Raw genomic sequence first — 22073 nt, forward strand, 5'->3', positions numbered from 1 at the left:
TTGAAATATGTATTATTTGTTATCATGAACAATGTCCCATTGAATTCATTTATAGTCTTCTCTAAACTATATAAAAAAAAAAAAAAAAAAACCACCACCCGGTAATATTTCAAAATCGCGTTAAATAGTACACCAATAGCGATGTTATAAATGCAAAATAGTCTGTATCTTGTGTATTATAAAGTGCATTGAATGAATTAAGTTTAAGGAAAAAAGTTTAAAACAAACGTTGATACCGTTAATGTAAGCAGCATAACAATCAATATGATATATTTCAAATTAGTAAGCTACTTTTATCTGTGCAGTATCGTATCCAGCAAGCTGTTATATATATATATATCTTCTCGTGAACATTTTAAAATAAATGTTGTTGAAACTACAACTTTTTATTTGTAAAATAAGATAATCCTTCGTAAGGTAGGAGAACCTAGTTTCGTACAAATTTTTGTTTAACTAATATTTGTTTTAAAAATACTCACATTTTTGTCGTACTTGTAGACTTTTTTTCTTACTTTTCCACTCGTCTTAACATCTTTTTTTCGAATGAAGATATTCAATTATCAATTTCCCAGTTCTCAGCAGTAACACACCCTCTGTCCCATCGTATGGTGTTTACATATCGCAATCGATACGTTATGCTCGTGCGTGTCCACACTATACAGTAGTTTGCTCCTTACGCAGAAATTGTTCCAAGTTATGTAGTAGAAAGCTTAAGATTATCGTCGGTAAATTTTATGGACACCATCGCGAGTTGGTGGATACATACGATGTCTCTGTGTCTAAACTAACCAAGCACATGTTTTCCGTATCTTAGATTATGGTTGACCCTTTACGTGGTCTGGTGATTTCAGTACTGAACGCGACCTATTCCAGAATATGACTGTTTTTCTGAGTGTTAATTCACATTGCTAAAAGACGTGTCTCGGTATTTGTTTATTCAGCGTTCAGGTATTTAAAATTATTTAATTACGAATTTTATTTGTAATTCTGATCGAATATTTTGTCTTATCGTTTGTAGTTGTGATTCTATCTTTCATTTTTCATTCGTATATAAAAGTAAAGATAAATAATATACCTGTTCATTTGAATGACTTTATTGTAAAGCAACCATATAACAGGATTTATTTGTTTAACACAGTTTGATTTTGAAAAAGGCCGATATAGTTAATTGCACTATTATTAACACAATACTATTTGTATAGTCTTGTATTGTTATAAAATACATCAAATAACATAATTAATAAACAGCTGCGCAATGAATGCATGATAGGCCCGACGTCTTGTGTTGAGGTTTTAGGCAATAATCTTAAATAGTTTCTGAGAAAGTTTTAAGCAATAACCATATATTGTTTGTAAGACACAGCGGGACATGTTAAACCCCAACACACTTTGTTTAAAAAAAAAAAAACTAACTAAATATCACTAAAAGAAAATTTTGAATCATCACCAAAAAGTATACAAATCTTTAGATTAATATAACAAAGAAATGTGTAAAGTTTTAAGCAATAATCCTTAATCGTTTTTGAGATACGACGCGACATCTAAAAACACCCTCCCCCTTTTCTACAAAATACTCAATAACTAAAAAATTCAATCTTGAATCATCACCAAAAAGTATACAGAAGATAGTTGATATACGTATTCAACATTGTAAAGAACATTTTGCTATTAACAATAACCACAACAAACCCATTTCTCGTATCAAACATAAACTAAAAGAACTAGCCAAGAAATTTGGTTTTGTCCCGGCCGATAAAGCTGCTAATACTATTATTATTGTTTGACGAAAATTTTACATTGAGGTTCTGAAAAAAACAGAAATCACCAATTCACCAACATTCCAACTGACTCCATTTTCAGAAAACGACATCTGTAACAAACATAAACTTTTAGCTACCGCTTTACAAGCAGAGCCAAATACAATGAAAGTCCCAACTATGTATTGGCTTCCGAAGCTACACAAAACACCTTACAAATATAGATTTATTTCGTCCTCAAGCCATTGTTCCACTAATAAATTGTCTATTCTTCTTACCAGCAACTTGGTACTATTAAAAACCTGATAATAAATTGTTCAAATAAGGCCTTCGAAAATAGTGGAATTAATTACTTTTGAAGTGTTAAGAACTCGTTGGAAGTACTTGATAAATTGCATGCTTATATTGGTGATTTTAAAGCTGTTCAAAGTTTTGATTTTTCTACCCTGTATACCACATTGCCTCACATTCTCATTAAGAAAAAATTCACACACCTAATTAAATGGGCATTTAAAAAGTCAGAATGTGAATATATATGTTCAAACTCTTTAGGTCATTTTTTAGTAGCAATAAACAAAAAAAAGATATGTCAATTGGACATGCTTTGATACTATATATGATCTTGAATTTTTACTAGATAACACTTTTGTTCGCTTTGGGGATTCTGTATATCGTCAGATTATCGGAATTCCAATGGGGACTTACTGTGCACCACTTATTGCGGACCTGTTTTTGTATTGCTATGAGTTACAATTTATGACAAAAATAAACAAAGACCCATCGCAACAACATCTGATAAACAAATTTTATAATACTTTTAGATATTTGGATGATATTTTGGTTCTCAATAATGACGACTTCAGTATGTATATTAAAGAAAGGAGTAGGTCCAGTAAGACCCCTTTTCGACCCCAAAATATAGCAGTTTTACAAAATTGTTAAAATGTAAACTTTTAGTTATTTATCGGATAAAAGAATGGTTCTGCTACATAAATATGGGCTGTTTTTGACAATACAATGCACATATATTGGGTACTAGCACCAATAAGTCATGCTAAATTACTGAAATCGTCACAATTCCAGCATTTTAGTTAAATTTTAGACGGTTTCCGTGTAAAACGAAAGTGGCCGCATTCGTGTTCATCCAAAATATTGAAATGGAAGTTGTATTTGATGATAATACATAACATATATAAAGATTGAGGATGAACACGGATGCGGCCACTTTCGTTTTTGACGAAAACCATCTGAAAAGTGACATTTTTTCGCATATTTGGTAGATTTTTCATATTTGAGCTTGAATAGGATCGTTTTTTATGACTAAATAAGTTAAAATCTTTCACATAAATTAATTGAATCATATGAAATAGACACTTAAGTGTTTAAAAAGTGGTCAAAATCTTTCGTCAGATAAAACTGAAATTTGAGGCCAAAACCGGTCCTTACCGGACCTACTCCTTTATCCTGTTGAACTTACTTTAAATAAAGCTAATACTAACAATGACCACTGCCCTTTCCTCGATCTTGATATCTATATCACTAACGGAAAGCTGAATACTAAAATTTATGATAAAAGAGATGATTTTTCATTTCCTATCGTTAATTATCCATTTTTAGATGTTGACGTTCCCTTGTCACCATCTTACGGTGTTTATATATCTCAACTTGTACGATTCGCTCGTGTATGTAACAATGTTTTAGATTTTAACGTGAGAAATTTATGTATTACTGAAAAATTATTACACCAGGGTTTTCGATATCACAAACTAGTCAAACATTATCTGCTTACCCTTCCGGAGCACCTGAGATCACCCCTAGTTTTTGTGTGAGCTTCGTGTTGTTTATTCTTTAGTTTTCTATGTTGTGTCGTGTGTGCTGTTGTTTGTTTGTCTTTTTCATTTTTAGCCATGGCGTTGTCAGTTTGTTTTAGATTTATGAGTTTGACTGTCCCTTTGGTATCTTTCGTTCCTCCTTTACTAAATTTTATCATCGGTATAAAGACATCATTCGTAAATATAGCTCAACATGCAGACTTCTTATACGTTCAGGTATTTCACATCCAATTTTTTATGGAAATATTCTTTATAAAGCACAAAGGTGTCAGTATTCACTTCAAAAGCTACCAAATGTTATGATGGTATGATACTAAACCCCTAACGGGAAGGATTGTGCCTGATGTTCATATGATGAAATCATACTCTTTCAGTCAGTTTAATTGAAGTCTGGAGCTGGCATTTCAGTGAACTGCTAGTAGTCTGTTGTTATTTATGTATTATTGTCATTTTGTTTATTTTCTTTGGTTACGTCTTCTGACATCGGACTCGGACTTCTCTTGAACTGAATTTTAATGTGCGTATTGTTATGCGTTTACTTTTCTTCATTGGCTAGAGGTATAGGGGGATGGTTGCGATCTTACAAACATGTTTAACCCCGCCGCATTTTTGCGCCTGTCCCAAGTAAGGAGCCTCTGGCATTTGTTAGTATTGTATTATTTTAATTTTAGTTTCTTTTGTACAATTTGGAAATTAGTATGGCGTTCATTATCACTGAACTAGTATATATTTGTTTAGGGGCCAGCAGAAGGACGCCTCCGGGTGCGGGAATTTTTTCGCTATTTTGAAGACCTGTTGGTGACCTTCTGCTGTTTTTTTTTATGTTTGGGTTGTTGAATCTTTGGCACATTCCCCATTTCCATTCTCAATTTTATTTTAAACATATTTGATTCTAATAAATTCGCGTTATACTTTGTTTGTTTACACTTTACACACTTCCGTTCCAAGTAATTATAAATTTACCATGCTGGTATGTTGACATAAAAAAAAATATCGGCTTGCACTAATGAGTCTTTTACGAACGACACACTTGTCTGGCGTATAATATTTTAATCCTTGAAGCTAGGATACAATTATTCAATAACTTCTCTTATCCTGTCATAGAGTAGTTCCGATTACGAATTTCTCGGGGTTTTAAACAGAGCCAAAGACTTAAAACCATAGAACAAACAATGTGCAAATACATTTAAATAGTTTAAAACAAACCATACTGTTGAAAAATAAACACATGTACAAAAGGGACAGTCACAAACAGAATACCAAACACTAAAAACACGCACAAACTCCTACACACAAGATGCCCCGGAAGGGTAAGTTAATGCCATTTTTTACCTTTAAAATAAGAACCCTGATAGATAAAAAAATCATTATTCCCGGACGTTAATGCAACTAAATCCTGTGTCTCGATTGAACTAAATTAAGAAATACCGATGATTATATTGCTCGATCACGAAATACAGAACTTAAAAGTAGACACTCCCAGCGTCCCGATCAAGGTCTGACACTAACCCCAAATATGTACGAGATTTATTTCTGCATTCAATGACATTTTTTGAAAAAAATATCACATATTTATATCGAATTTCGTTACCTTTGCGATATCGTTTTTCTTTACAAGGAAATAAACCAATAAAAGCCGGAAAACTATGTTGTTATTTTACTTCCGCTAATTCATAAATCACAAGATAATAATGGGTGTCAACACATACTTTGCAATATGTTTTACTTGCACTATTATCTCAATATGTTTCATCGATATTGATGGTAAGTATTTTTTAGGAATATTTGTAATTGAATAATTTTGTGTTCATCATGAAATCAGAATATGCGGTATAATTACTAAGTCTACACCAAAGACCAAATGACATAGCTTTCATTGAAGACAATATGATTTTCTACCGTTTTCATAGTTGACCATTGTTAAAAAATACTGTTTGTGTTATTTGTGTGCTTTTATATTTTATCAGCGAAAATACCGTGTTATTTTACTAAATTATTTTAAGTTATTGTATTACAGTTACTCTTTATTTGAATTCCCTATTTTCATTAAAAATGGTATAAAAAAATAATTTACACGCTTTTTAATATAAGAATGGTAGCATACATTTACACCAGTTATTTGATTTGAGACACCATACGTTTTGTTCTTTACAAATTAGTGAAACAAAAGGGAAAACATGCTGCACGGAGGAACAAGTGATCATTATACTGGAGTTGTTTTATATGTTTATTAAATTTAGAAATTTTCAAAAAATTGTCGGCATTCCTATAGGAACGAACAATGCACATCTCCTTGACGATCTCTATACCTAGAATTAAGAACATACATGTAGTTATGTTCGGTCTAACAATTTGAACTGATTGGTCTCACTATACAAACGCCTGAACATAATATTTGTTTTTATTTTTACTGAAAAAATCCAGTATCAACGCTTATTGGTGCTTTTTGGATTTTTTTACTCCTGCATTGAACGTGTTGATTGTAAGCGAACTATTGGTCTAATTCTGTAGGAGTTTGGAATCTATACTGATTCGATCGATCGATAGATCGTGATCGAGATCGAGAGAGATCGTGAGATCGAGAGAAATGGACCAATAATCTACACTTCTGCGTGCACTAATAACTACTTTGTAGAATGTCTATGATAAATTTAAACGCACGTTGGCATATTAAACTTGAATCCTGGTAACTACAATGCATTTATTTACGGTAGATTCATGGTATACCGCCATACTGGATTGTACAATTGCAGCCCACAATCGTTCTAATTCTTTGCTCAAATCTGCAAATTCAAAACTGTCTAATCAAAAACCAAATATTTGTTTTTTTAGAATTTTAAGCTATTTAATAGGAGATACATCTTTTATGAACGTTTTTATACTGGACTTATATGTTAATTTGTTTAACTTGTAGCAAGTAAACAAGTTCGGTGTCATCATTTTTCTCTTTATCTTTTAAAACATATTATAAGACCTATCTTATCATATTTTATTTTGAAAACTTCATAGATACTTTTTTATGCACAAAAATGGGTTTGTCAATAAAACACCTATGAATATTTGAGCAATTTTATAAGACTTATAGATTCAAAAATAGCACGGTGACTCACACTTTTTATTATGTTTTTGTAAAAAAAAATAGAGTAAAATCTTATTTTTTGCAAATTATAAAAAAAAAAATGCGATTTGAGAAAATATATACAGATGATCATCTAAATGAAGGTTTTGCCGCTCGAGTGAATTATTGATGTTAGTAGGACTAATAAATGATATTGCGTAGAATAAAACATATGACTAGAGTTATATCAACCATATTTTTAAGCTACAACATGTACGATTTTTGATGTGCAAAACATTGCTTAAAATAGATACAATACGGATTGGCAGAAAGGTTCAACTACAAACATACAGGCTAATAAAATCTTAACACAGCTGTAAACATTACATTGAACTAAATCTTACCTGTAACGAAAGGTCCATAATAGTGCAACTCAGCTGTGGCATTCTTCCGTTCAGGTAAAACACTGGTAATTTTCTAGGTGAATACGTTTGTTCTAAACATTAGGTGAAGCTTAAAAAAAACCGCATCATTGCTGTTTAAATCTAGGCAACAAAAGTTCAACGATATTCAAATTCGGTAAATGAACAAGTAAAAACAAACAAGAAAACAAACACAACACGAGGAAAGCATGTAAACTCCAAAAGTTTAAACCTTGACATAGAAACTAAGTATGACAAAAATGGAGGGTAAGATAATATAAATTATACAAGACTTAACATGAACAAATTGTTTTTAAAAAACTTAACCTATCAGTACAAATCCGATAGAAAGGACAGAAAGGGGTAAATATTGTACACGCATCGAAGGAATAATTCTATTGTTATGCTTAATTTAGATAAATTGATCATTATACAGGTTGTCTGAATGTTATGTTAATTATATTTGAAATAAAACATCATGTTTAGGATCGCTTTGGTAGATAACATTTAGATTAAATTAAATTGAGATAAAATAAAGGAAAAAAAGTTCTTTTACTTTATGTTGTTGAAAAAGAACGATTCTAACTCTACAATTGCATCCAGACTTATTTTAACAATGAATAGTTGCAAAGTTGTTTACGATTGTTATTTAAACGTACATCAATGGTTTGCGTTCTTTTTGCAAGGTCATGATGTATAGTCTTCTTTGATTATAGTGTGTGACAGTGTTCTATTTTTCAAAAGATACAATTTTCAATTCAGAGAAATTGACTCTAAAAACCTTTCTATTCTGAATTTATAGTCTTTAAATACTCCTAAAAAACTAATAAGTAACTGACGCTACATACGTGATGTGTTCCAATATTTGGCAAAGTGTTTGGACAGTTTGGTTTTGGTACATGGGTCGATCCTAACCTCTGTGATGATAAAATTTATAAATGATTTTCCCATCATATATTTTCAGTGGTGAATGGGATCAATGTTTTAATGAATGAAAATATTACTGCTGCTACTGGTAAAAGCGATATAGAGATGACATGTTCATATACAAAAGAGAATGTCGCAAACATTTATACTGTTGGAATTTATGCCCGAAACAAGACTACATACAGCAATTTTTTCACAATTGTCACTTTCTTACCAGGACACGCCACCGTGATTACTTCTTCAGGAGAGTACCTCCGTAATAGAATAACTATGACAAACATAACGCAAGAATCAACTGAGGCAACAATGATATTCAAGCAAATAAAATGCATTGATCAAAATCAATACCTTTGTAAAGTTACCTATCTAAACACTTACAATGACGCTGATTCAATAATTTCGCTGCAAACATCAATCAACGTAATGGGTAAGCAAATAGTTAAGTCGGCATGTACCTTAATCCTACAAGTAAAAATCATATAAATTGAACCAAAAGGTTAAATTATTGTCTTTTTAGATTGAACATTTCATGCTTTCCAATATATTTTTTGGATGCTTACTTTATTATATGAAAAGACGGAATTATGCTATGATTTTCGATGAGACTTTTATCCATCAAATTTCAAACAAAGTGGATTAAGGCAATTACAGACAAACGTTCGTTCTTCTACAATAAGAAACATTCATCGGATTTTGTCTTATGCTTAGTTTGTTTCTGTGTGTATTACATTTTAATATTGTGTCGTCATTCTCCTCTTATATTTAATACGTTTCCCTCGGTTTTGATTTGTGACCCGGATTTGTTTTTTTTCTATCGATTTATAAGTTTTGAACATCGATATACTACTGTAAGCTATAAACAGACTGAAGAAAATGTGGAACAATATTAACGTGAAAACTTACTAACTTATGCATAACAATTTTTGAAAAAAAACAACAAATGTGACAGACATACACCAAGGACAACCACTGTTCTATAGGATCATGACTAGGGACACACACCTAAAACATGAGACGGGGTTTAAACATATATTTGCATGCTGTGTGATTGATTAACTTTTCCCCGAATCTAGGACAGTGGTGTTATAGTACAAATGAGAATACACTGTAAAAATAACTTGTTTTTTGGCTTAACTTAAAAATTGGTCAGAGGCAAAAAACCCAAATAATATACAAAAATAGACACATAGCAACACAACACCAAACTAAGAGTAATGTTGTTCATAAATCATGACAGCCTTTGCTTGTGTAACCATATATGGTTTCCTCGTATTAACAAATCCAAAGATCATAAACAAAAAGAAATTGATTCACAAAGCTATTTATTTTATCATCTGACATAGGTTTTTTATGACTGTACTATTCAAAATCACATACTTCCCTGTCGATAACAAAGAACGAACAATAGTGTCTTATACGTTTATAAAACCAATGAAGGTTTAATTTGTAATTATGTTTGGTTTATTTGGTATAGCTTATAACTAGAAGGATACTACAGATACAGTTAGGTCGGCCTCATATCTTGACTTACATCTACAAATTGACAATTGAAAGATAAGAAGTTAGCGATATCCTTTAACTCTACTTTCCGCTATGTAGATGATGTTCTTTCACTAAATAGTTCAAAATTTGGTGACTATGTGGAACGCATCTATCCCATCGAACAAGAGATAAAGGATACTACAGATACAGTTAAATCGGCCTCATATCTTGACTTACATCTAGAAATTGACAATGAGGTTCGGTTGAAAACAAAATTTTACGACAAAAGAGATGATTTCAGCTTTCCAATTGTGAACTTTCCATTTCTAAGTAGCAACATTCCAGCAGCACCTGCATACGGGGTATATATCTCCCAATTGATACGATATTCCAGTGCTTGCATTTCCTATCATGATTTTCTTGAAAGACGGTTGCTGCTCACAAGGAAGCTATTAAACCAAGAGTTCCAAATGGTGAAGTTGAAATAAACCCTTCGTAAATTTTACGGACTCCATCACGAGTTGGTTGACCGTTATGGAATAACCGTTTCACAAATGATATCGGATATGTTCCTTACGTCGTAACTACCATTCCGTTCCCTTAATGTGACCTACCGAATTAGACTATTTACCGGATTTGTTATCACATAAGCAACACGACGTGCCACATGTGGAGCAGGATCTGCTTACCCTTCCGGAGCACCTGAGATCACCCTTATATTTTGGTTGGGTTCGTGTTGTTCATTCTTTAGTTTTCTATGTTGTGTCATGTTTACTACTGTTTGTCTTTTTGTCTTTTTCATTTTTAGCCATGGCGTTGTCAGTTTATTTTTGATTTATGAGTTTGACTGTCCTTTGTGGTATCGTTTGTCCCTCTTTTATTTGTATACGAGATACATACGAAACACTGTCATAAGAAATAATTAAAATCTTGAATATAAACAACTTTGTTCCTCCCTATTATGACTAGGTTTCTTTAGCCGTTAAAACGCTCGATGATCGCTTACATACTTAACAAGTGTAACAGGAACCACATGAACAAACTGTTATCGTAGCACCAGAACATAAAATACAGTAATAATAACTCCATATTACTAAACTTATACTATTCAGAGAGTTAATATACAATGTACCAAAGGCTAGGTCAAAGCCAAATTCTACTATAGGTACACCTTTGTTCAAAGACTCAAATATGATTCACTAAGAAAAAGTAGGGAACAAAAAATATTTCTTAGTGTTGTGCAAGTAGAATTTACTTTCTGAAATTGAAAGTATATAACATTGTTTGATTTTTGTTAAAGTTGATTTATAACTACCTTGTGTAGTATCGTTTTAATAAATATAAATTAGAACATACTTTGAACGACAAACGACAAAATTTTAATCGCGTAGTGGTATAAACCGTTTGTGGCTTCTTAAAAATTCGAAAGAACTTGTGAACAATTTTGAATCTCGGTCTATTTCTGAAATTAATTCTTATATACTTTGATTTTTTTTAACCCTGTATGCCAACATTCCCAATGTGAAATTCTAAAATTGTTTCGAATAAACATTGAACGACAACATTTCTTCCTATGTGACAAATTGTCTGACGTCAGGCAAGCAAAGCAATGAATGTGTTTTTGATTTGATAGATACTTTTGTGTTTATTTTTAAAATTGTTTGTTTAAGATTGTAACACAACGATGACTGCTGTACCCATATTTTAACTATTTTATTTACTATGTTTGTTTTGTTCACGCATCATTGTAAATATTACGGTCTTCAAGTGAGAGGTGTAGCGCTATAAAACTAGGTTCAATCCAAAATTTTCTGTATTTGAAAATGCCTGTATTAAGTCAGGAATAGACAGTTGTTGTCCATTCGTTTGATGTGTTTTGTCATTTTATTTCGCCGTGTGTTAAGATACTTTTCGATTGGATTTTCCTCGGAGTTCAGTATTTTTGTGATTTTATTATTTAATCTAATCTAAAATTGTATTCACTGTTTATTTCTGCGATGTGTTTCTCTTATTTTAGTACCTCCAACAAAACCTCACAGTGTATCAATAACAGGGACTTTGGCATCATTCACAGAAAGAGACAATGTAACATTTATTTGTATAGGAAATGTAGGAAAACCACCTGGAAAGTTTATCTGGCGTAAAAGACGTGACAAAAACAATTTTCCTGTGTTCTATACAAATACGAAAACAAATTATACAAAATTAGACGAATCATGTTCATATGAAGGAATGAGCGCACTGACAATAACACTAACAGACAAAGATAACCAAGCTATCATAAGTTGTGCAGAAGAATCCTTGATGTCGAATGACGCAATGTTTAAATATACACTACCAATTGATATTTTCTGTAAGTACTTGATGTTTAACTGTAGGGAATGTTTTTCTGGCATATCGCACAACAATGCAACTCGTGAAATATTGTAATTATGTTTCGTGAAAATGTATTGGAGCATCTAAGTAAACTACAAACATTTGTCTATTTCAGATGAATGTTTTGTATCATTGGTATTCAGATTTTAGTGGTTATAATTCTTAACTCTTTATACATAATAATAGAGATGGAGAGTTGGATTGAGAGTTGCCCCATTGTCACTCATAGCACATCATCTTTTTTATATTTAACTTAAATAAAACAGATATTAACAAACAGACTGCTTACCTCTCAAGATGTTTTTGTCGTTAACTATATAAATTCTTATAATGTTTTCAATCACAAACTGTTCTGACATTTCATGTTATGCAATCACTAAAAGGGACTTATTTACAGATTGTTACTAGTCGAATTAAGTTAGGAAATTTTGCATTAGAGTACGGTTTATAATATTCTTTGGTGTGTTTAGAAGGGGATATTTATAACTACAGAAAACCTGTCGCGAGGGAGTATACATACATATCTTATGTTTTGTGTTTCCGTGCATGATTTCCTTGATGTTCCAAACCAGTTATGAAACAGTATTTTCCAAATGTTCACATTTAAATTATCGCCTCTGTTAAGGGATGATCGTCGTTTTAAGGTTGAAGTTTGATACCAATTAAAACGTTTAAATCTGTTTGCATTTGTCCAGAAACCAGCTGATGTTCTGTGATTGGCGATTGTTGATGAATTTTATAGGTGTTTCCAGTTTTTTTTATATAGACTAGTCCGTTTGTTTTCCTTTTTGAATAGTTTATCACTAGTCGTGTGTGGAGCCGTTTAAAGCTTGCTGTGCGATGAAAGCAAAGGCTCCGTGTTGAAGACGAAATCTGACCTATAATGGTTTATTTTTATCTTCTGTTTTATGGAACCTACGGTGTTTGATTTCCATCTTGATACATTTTTTAAATGATAAAATGGAAAAGGACAAACAAATATCCTCTACGGAGACTTCAGAACGGAATGACCCTTAGAATATCATGGTTATTTCGAAATCAAATGTCCAAGCACATCGAACGAATTGAATACACTATTCATATTCAAGACTTCATGGAATTGGTACAGTCATCTCTTCTGTAGAAAATGGTCGATTAAACCTGTTAGCTAGATTATGTGTTTAGATATATTTTTAACTTACTGAAGAAGCAACGGAAAATAAGTATTCCCCTAATATTTCGCATTGTAATACTACTTATGTTCATACGTCTATATAATAAATCGTATACATGTTTGGCACTTTTCCTTGAAATTGTATGACTGCTGTTTGTTCATAACAACGCTTTTCATTTTGTTGAACCTTTTCTCCATAATAGGGTTTTAAGTAACCACAATGGTATATTATGTGCCAAGACTACTGAACAAACAACTTGCTTTAATATAATGTATTTGGTTGAAAATCTAATTGAATGACTAAAAGTAAATATTCATAGAAAATATAATGTTAATGATGTCAATGTCTGCATGCATATGTCAAATATGTAACTCTTAGACTATAAAAGGTTGAACAAAGATATTTAAAGAACTGTTTTTTTAATAAAAATACGAAGTAGTTATCGAAACATGTTATAATGTTTTAGTGATACTGTAGGAACACGTGGTGCTATATGTTATTCTAGTTTTTAGATATTATTGTGTTTTTTTCCATTTTAGTTATTTAAGCTTATTATCAACTGATTCTATCAAATTTGTTCTTATTTTCTGCTGTTACACTATTGTTTGAGATTAGGTGATGGCTGAGCGCTCATATGATTCGTCCTTTATAAATATTATATATGTCACTTGACGTTTAACCACCAACACTCGATCCATACATTCATCAATCTCTTGACGAACAGCTATAAATAAACATCATGCATAAAGTTTGTACAACACTTGTCGTTTTTCTCCTATATTTAGTCAAAGCTCAGACTCCAAGCATTATGAAATATCCTAACCGATCTATGTATATGGAAGGCATTGAAATCATACTACTGACATGTATTAGTAATGGAAACCCTTCACCGACATATCTATGGTATTTCAATGGGACTTCGATACATGCTGGAAGTGTTTTGGAAATAAAGAACATTAGGGAAAGTGAAAGTGGCCAGTACTTTTGTAATGCATCTAATTCATTCCATGGAACATTATTTGAAGCTTCTCACGCAGTGAATATCTCAGTTATAAGTAAGTACTATCCAGTGTAAGATTGTGTCCTCTTAAGGCAAAGTTGTTATTGTCCTTATGACACAAACAAAAGTCGACCAGCAGAGCTGCACATTCAGAACTTTTGGAATATGGAAAATCCGCACCCAAGAGCTTTTTATTCAATGCTTGTTGTTCGTTGAATGTTATCAGTTTGGCAGTATAAAATCCACAAGTGTATAGTTGTGATATATATTTATGCTAAAATAAAATATTTTTAGCCGATAACTGTAAACTTGAATGAATTAAAGCTTCAAAATCCATGCCTTTTAATGAAATCTTAATATTGATGTTTCTTACACAACTGGCATATGGATATATGTTGTCTTTTTTGGTTCATAATATTCACACATTATCTTCCGGTACAGTAAACTAAGTATCGTTTAATTTATTTTAGACATGCTAACTATTGTTCAGACTATTTATCATTCCTTTTTTTTATATTTCAGAAAACACAGAAAACAGTGGTACATCATCAACTAATCTATCCGGAACAGAAGGTATTTAAAACACATACAATGATGACCTCTTTGCACATGATACAAGCCAATATATATCACAGGCAAAATTTGCTCACATGAATTTCTCATGAATCTCACTCACATGAAATTCACATGAAAATGTTTACGTGAGATTCACCTCAATCGAGGTTATACATGAAACTCACGTGAAATTTTTCAAGTGAATTTCACGTGAAATTTACAACAACAAAAATTGATATTTTCCATGATTTTCATTAAATTTGAAAATTTGGATGTTATTTGAAATAGTCTATTTTAAAAATTCAAATGAGTTTTACATGAGATTCACATGAAACTCACAAAAACTGATTTTACTATAGTTTCACGTATAAGCTCGTTTGAGGTGAAATTCACATGAATTTAAATTCACGTGAAATTGATCTGAGTGAAATTAGCCTGTGTACCAAAACATGAGAATCGTAATGAGAAAATATATAAAATCATGTAGATAAAATATATATAATTCAATTTACTTTTAATTTTCTTGGTTTGTAAATTTACTTGTATATAAGTACTGTGTTTCCATTAAAAAGTCTTTTGAAAGTCTTTGGAATGAGAGATTATATTAATAAGGTTAATTATAACATAAAAACACACCAAACTGTTTAAAACATTTTTACTGAAGTTTTATTACTTGGTTACATGGTTACTAAATGATGCTATATCAGAATCAATATGTTTCCAAAGCATAAGACTATTGGTACCTAAATTATATTTTGTATCCTCAAATTTGATTCCATTGCAAATCGAAGTTTTGATTCAAAAGGTTCAAAAGGGTATCATTAACCAAGTTGTGCGTATTTAAGACTGTTTATTACTATGCCTTAGCATTAAATTTTACGGACGCCATCACGAGTTTGTTGACCGTTATGGAATAACCGTTTCACAAATATGTTCCTTACGTCGTGACTACAATCCCCTTCTCTTTCATGAATGTGACCTACCGAATTATACTATTTACCGGATTTGTAATCACATAAGCAACACGACGGGTGCCACATTTGGAGCAGGATCTGCTTACCCGTCCGGAGCACCTGAGATCACCCCTAGTTTTTGGTGGGGTTCGTGTTGTTTATTCTTTAGTTTTCTATGTTGTGTCATGTTTACTATTGTTTTTCTGTTTGTCTTTTTCATTTTTAGCCATGGCGTTGTCAGTTTGTTTTAGATTTATGAGTTTGACTATCCCTTTGGTATCTTTCGTCCCTCTTTTTTAAAGCACACACATGTCAATATTCACCTCAGAAGCTAACAAAACCTTTAAATAGACTTATTAAGAAGGGATATAGTTACGATACTGTTGTCAGGTCATTAAAGATTGCATATTTTGGCGTTGATATTGATTCACTTATAGGGCTTTGCATCGGAACTGAACACATTTATTTAAAAACCAGTTGTTGGCATGACACGGGTTATGTTCTTCTCATATATGTTATGATGGTATGATACTAAACCTCTCACGGGAGGATTGTGCCTGATATTCGTATGATGAAGACATAATTTTTCAATCAGTTTATTTGAAGTCTGGAGTTGGCATGTCAGTTAACTGCTAGTAGTCTGATGTTATTTATCTATTATTGTCATTTTGTTTATTTTGGTTTTTTTCTTTGGTTACATCTTCTGACATCAGACTCGGACTTCTCTTGAACTGAATTTTAATGTGCATAGTGTTATGCGTTTACTTTTCTGCATTGGCTAGAGGTAAAGGGGGGATTGAGATCTCACAAACATGTTTAACCCCACCGCATTTTTGTGCCTGTCCCAAGTCAGGAGCCTCTGGCCTTTGTTAGTCTTGTATTATTTTAACTTTTAGTTTCTTGTGTACAATTTGGAGTTTAGTATGGCGTACATTATCACTGCACTAGTATATATTTGTTTAGCGGCCAGCTGAAGGACGACTCCGGTTGTGGAAATTTCTCTTTGCATTGAAGACCTATTGGTGATCTTCTGCTGTTGTCTGCTCTATGGTCGGGCACATTCCCCATTTACATTCTCAATTTTTTTTAATCTAATACATACTTGTTATTTCTTAAACAGGCAATACAATGACCAAATAGTAGATTTGATTCATATTGAATATGATTCAATTCTTTTAGTATATGCCGAAATATTTATGTATTCTGATTTTCGTCAGCAGTTTCATATGTTTCTGAGTTTTTCCTAAACCTCAATATGTCCGGGAAATCACTTTACAACATGTGAAAAATTCCCCAAAAGTGTTTTATGTCAAACCTCAAATGAGTTTTATGTTTTACTTTAAAATGATGAAAGAGTTCTAGTAAAACAAGTTTGAGGTGTCACTTTACGTACTATTTTTTTTTAAAGATTTGTAGCCTTCAGAAAACGACATAAGATACAGCGGAAGTTGAACGTTAATTTATTCTCTTTGATTTCTGATAACAAAAACGTAAGATTGATTTTCGTTATTTAAGAAAAAAAAAAGGAACGGAAGTGATTGCTTTTATTCAGTTATTATTGTATCTTATTGTTATGTCTTAATCTCTTTTGAAGTTCCCGTCGTCGTTGCGGTTACATGCGGGTTACTGGCTGTTACTGTTATCTTATTGGTGATATTGATATTAAATCGGTAAGTTAAGTCTTTGTAAACCAAAATCGATCATAGATACAAAAATATTTTTGTTTCATTTTTTTTATATAGTTTTTTGGCAAAATTTATATAATTTGTAATTTGTACATTCTTTCTTAATATTGTATTAGTTTTCAGTTCGTATACATATGTATTGTTACAGGCGGGCGAGTAGGGGTCGAGTGTACTTTTAATTCCGTATGATTGCTTATTGATAGTGTTCCGTTACTTTGTCTTGTTTTGAGTGTAGTTTGTTGACTCCAGCATAATCATATATAAATGAAGAATCCAGCGTAAAAGAGTGACTTTTATTCTTGTCCAGTAGGCATGTATATCTCAATAAATAACGCATGCAAATATCAGCCATAACATAGTATAACCATAAATTGTAATAGTAAGATGCTGGCCTTCCGAACCCCAGATATAACTTATAAATACAGATTTACAAGACTTTATCCTATCAATACAATAATGAGAGAATGAAATATACGTATTTCATTAAACTACAATATAAGAAAGTTGTCAACGTGGTGGGACATCGTATCTTTACATCTTTAATAATTTGTGTAATTTGCCAAAAACTGCTATGCGAAATTGTAAACATTGAACTGGTTCCTCATCTTGTCTTAATATGAAGCCACTTCCTGTTGAAGACCTGCTTAAGCGGGAATATTTATAAAAGCGATATTTGGTTCCTAGACGTCCTTATGTGAGCTTTTAGTTAAATATTCCAAAAGATGTAAAAAGATAAATAAAGGCTTGAAATGCTATCGCATAGCTTAAGGTGAAAAAGCTGTATATCGAAATGCATCCTGTACCTAAATAGCTTGCTTGACTTTAAGGGTTTGTTTGGTTTATTGTACTGCTCTGCTTGATAGCCAGATACGATATGCCAAAGTGCTAGTGCGACGCCGTATTTATACTTGACGGTGAAATACATCCGCGACTCACAGAACTGAAAATCTACTATAACTTTGAAATACTAAGGAAAACTCTGGCTCATGTACCGAAATGTCGTTATAAATACATAAAATCGCGAAAGTTTGCCTTTAATTCCAATAAATAAGTGACATAATAAATATAAACCTTAAAATTCCATACTCGTAGCCTTATCACCTACGTTACTATATGACGTCATTGAAATCACAAAATAGTTCCTTAACGGCGCTACACAAAAACGTACTTAACGTAATTATTTCCTATTATTAAATATCCTACACAGTAAAAGGAAGGCCAGCAAGTAATTTAATCATATCTTAATAATACTTTTATGTATTATTATAACTTTATAAAGAAGTACCGTTACCCGGAAGTGACCATTCGTTGGAATGGCAACTTCCAATATACGTAAACAAGCACTCGCCACGATGGAATTTAAGGGAAAGCTACCCAAAAGATGTGTCAAATAACACTGAGACTGAATGAATAGGTAACGACAAACATGTTTTATAAACCCATTATCCCCTGAAAGTGTTAATTTAATGTAGACCCGTGAAAATCCTGATCGAAGTGCCTGTTCACTGACAGTTGAATTTTACCGCTATGTCAACTTGATAAGTGGATAGACGTTATGTTAAATGTTATGTTATCTGATAAAATTGGTACTGATTATAAACATATGCAATTTGATCTCCCCAAATTGAGATTGCCAAAGTTGTCTTAGTGTATGAAAATCATCTAAGACCATTATTTTTCAGGTTTTCAGATATTGATCCCAATAAAAGGAGTAGGTCCAGTAAGACCCCTTTTTGGCCCCAAAATATAGCAGTTTTACAAAATTGTTAAAATGTAAACTTTTAGTCATTTATTGGATAGTAGAAAGGTTCTGCTACATAAATATGGGCTCTTTTTGCCAATACAATGCACATATATTGAGAACTAGCACCATTAATTCATACTAAATTACTGAAATCTTCACAATTCCAGCATTTTAGTTAAATTTTAGACGGTTTTCGTGTAAAACGAAAGTGGCCGCATTCGTGTTCATCCAAAATATTGAAATGGAAGTTGTATTTAATGATAATACATAACATATATAAAGATTGAGGATGAACACGGATGCGGCCACCTTCGTTTTTGACAAAAACCATCTGAAAAGTGACATTTTTTCGCATATTTGGTAGATTTCTCATATTTGAGCCAGAATCGGATTATTTTAAATGACTAAATAAGTTAAAATCTTTCACATAAATTAATTGCATCATATGAAATAGACACTTCAGTGTTTAAAAAGTGGTCAAAATCTTTCGTCAGATGAAACTGAAATTTGAGGCCAAAATCGGTCCTTACCGGACCTACTCCTTTAGAAATACAAAATGTGTTGTTTCTTTAAGATTATTATCAATACCCATTTATAACAGTATTATGGCGTCTTGTTTAAATGTTGTATTAAATATTACGAATCAGATACTATGATTTTTTTGTGTGTTAAAAATCCCGATTTGGTATATCAGTGATCATGCTTGTATGATTATACAATCTTTCGAATATTGCAAATTTTATTAATTATCCAAATTTCTAGACGTGCTTATCAAGATTATGAAGTTGACAATGCATGGCTATTTTCTGTTTTAGACATAAATGTAGACGCATTACCAAGAACAGTAATGAAGCTGACGCAAATAAGCAGGAGATGAATACTTACTTTACAATTGAAGATACGGCATACGAGAGAATAGGGTCACCAGATCATCATCAATACCAGGACATATTTCAGATTTCTAGTACAAAAGATTGTAATGATAAAAACGCTCAGTACTTAACAGCAGTCTCAATTCAGGATGAAAATAGAAAAAAAGTATAATAACAATACCCAAAATCTAAAAAAACTAATGAACGTTTAAACACATATTGAAAAAATATGATTATTTCATAATTCGTGTTTATTATTCAAATGCTTATTTAAAGTATTGAAGATTATGAGCCGCGGGGAACAAATAAAATTACGACCAAATTAATATAAGCAAGATCGTTTAAAAAGACACACAGCTCTGCGCACAAAACAATTGCTTTATAAGCATAATTATATGTAACGAACTAAGAACAAAGTCGTACTATATTGTATTACATTGTAAGTAGTTGGTACTGCCCTCCTGGTATTCATTGTTTCTGTAGCAATACGTTAATAAATATATCCTATGAATCGTAAGAGATTACAAAGAGTATAAATATGAAAATAATATATCCATGATCATTTAGTATATAGACAATAACTGTTTCGTGTCATTAAATATCAGAAACAGTTGTAATGCGAGTAGATTTAATTTTGGATCAACGAAATTTTTACTATATATTTGGTTTGCAGTTTGATCAGAAGAAACACCCACAAAACTAGATAATACAATTAGTTATCTAATTATTACTATTAAATATTAATTAGTATTATATTTTTCACTTTTATTAATATAAGTTAGATAAGTTATACAAATCTAATCCTGAATTTCATCCATATTCTTTCTTAATTTTCGGAACACGTTTTAGATATTTAAATGTGACGTCACTTTGGGCGTTGCATTGACTATGGCTAACAGGGCTGTGATTTTGTAATGGATTCGTTTTTATTCTATAGCTATTCACCACTTCAGTTTAATCATGTATGTCTATTATATAGTCATTTTATAAAATTTACTGTTTGCAAAACTATGTATTATTCTTGATAATAATGATGTTTTATGTCCCCGGCGGATAACCCTGGCCTCACAACTTTTTTGTGTGGCCGTAGCGCGCGTCTGGCATGTTTTAACATGTTACCTTTTGATGGTTATTTTTCGTTTGTTTCTCTGTCCTATATTTTCTCCCATTTAGGTGTAATACCAGCAAATCATGGTACGTCACATCCGATTGTATACAAAAGTAGGTCTAGAAAAATATTCCCTTGAATTTGACAGTTGTAGGTAATTAATCCTTCATTTTATTGCAGTAAAAACATTTCTGTTTCATAAACATATGTCTTGGGTATTTCAAAACACCATTATTTCTTATTGGGGATTTCTATAGAAAATTTCGTAATCTTAAAGTTACATGGTGACTAAACCTTGTACACAGATAAATTAAGGGGAGGAATTTGATTGGTTAACTTCCAATGATGGTTATTTTCTTATATGCAATGAAATGTTATGTGAAATTTTTTCTGTAGTACTGGACAGGGTAAAACTTTACTCATGCCAAGAACTTCTTTATTTGAAACAAAGATAAATTCTGCACATTTTTTTGAAAAGTGCAAATTTAACAAAGACTAATAGGGGAAAATCAATGGTGGTATTACACCTATTATCTGTTTATTTATTGTAACTCTGTCGTGTAATGGTGTCATTTTAACACCCAGTCTTTGATAGAACCATGCAACATGCTTATAAGGGGGTCCACATGACATGTCAACCAAATGAAATGAAATTTTGCACACATGTTATGATAGTCAAGAGAAAAACAATTCTCACTTTAAAATTTTATTTTAAGCTATTTTTAGATTTTACAGCACCATCTACTGGAAACGTTTTGAATTTCCACAAAAATCTACAAAAATATCACAATTTTGTTACTCTGAATATGCTAGATAAGGTTATTTTTAACTGGTATTTCAATTGATTTTTATAACAAGCATCATTCGTCCTTCGAAAATTGACAAAATGTTAAAGCTTGAGTATAGCTACATTGTGAGGTTGACCGGTCTAAAAAGGGCATTTTGGGCATATTTTGGATACTTGGTAAAAAGATCATCGAAAGGACATGAAATCTCTTAAAGTACTATGATTTTTTAAATGTATCAATATTACTATAAAGGTTTACATGTGTACTACAAGTTTTATGATTTTTGAGCTGGGGTCTCCAACACCGTTAGCATGCAACGGAATAAAAATGGGTTATTTTCATATATTTTTTTACAATAAT

General features: G+C 31.8%; 1 protein-coding gene across 1 annotated transcript; it reads left to right on the forward strand.

Moving 5' to 3' along the window:
* Nucleotides 1-7329: 7329 nt before the first annotated feature.
* Nucleotides 7330-16656, forward strand: LOC139489358 (CD166 antigen-like). The gene is made up of 6 exons (XM_071275667.1): nucleotides 7330-7336; nucleotides 8034-8084; nucleotides 11496-11831; nucleotides 13794-14063; nucleotides 14531-14581; nucleotides 16637-16656. Exons 1-6 carry the CDS (start codon nucleotides 7330-7332, stop codon nucleotides 16654-16656), a joined length of 735 nt encoding a protein of 244 aa, XP_071131768.1.
* The last annotated feature ends 5417 nt before the right edge of the window (nucleotides 16657-22073 follow it).

This window comes from Mytilus edulis, chromosome 9, assembly GCF_963676685.1.
Source record: "Mytilus edulis chromosome 9, xbMytEdul2.2, whole genome shotgun sequence".
In the NCBI taxonomy this organism is placed as follows: Eukaryota; Metazoa; Mollusca; class Bivalvia; order Mytilida; family Mytilidae; genus Mytilus; species Mytilus edulis.

Bases quoted from the DNA above. Each gene is read 5' to 3' on its own strand.
- LOC139489358 (XM_071275667.1), top strand. The intron at 8,085-11,495 runs GTAAAAGCGATA...CTCTTATTTTAG, and splicing joins AAATATTACTGCTGCTACTG to TACCTCCAACAAAACCTCAC. The intron at 14,064-14,530 runs GTAAGTACTATC...TTTATATTTCAG, and splicing joins AGTGAATATCTCAGTTATAA to AAAACACAGAAAACAGTGGT.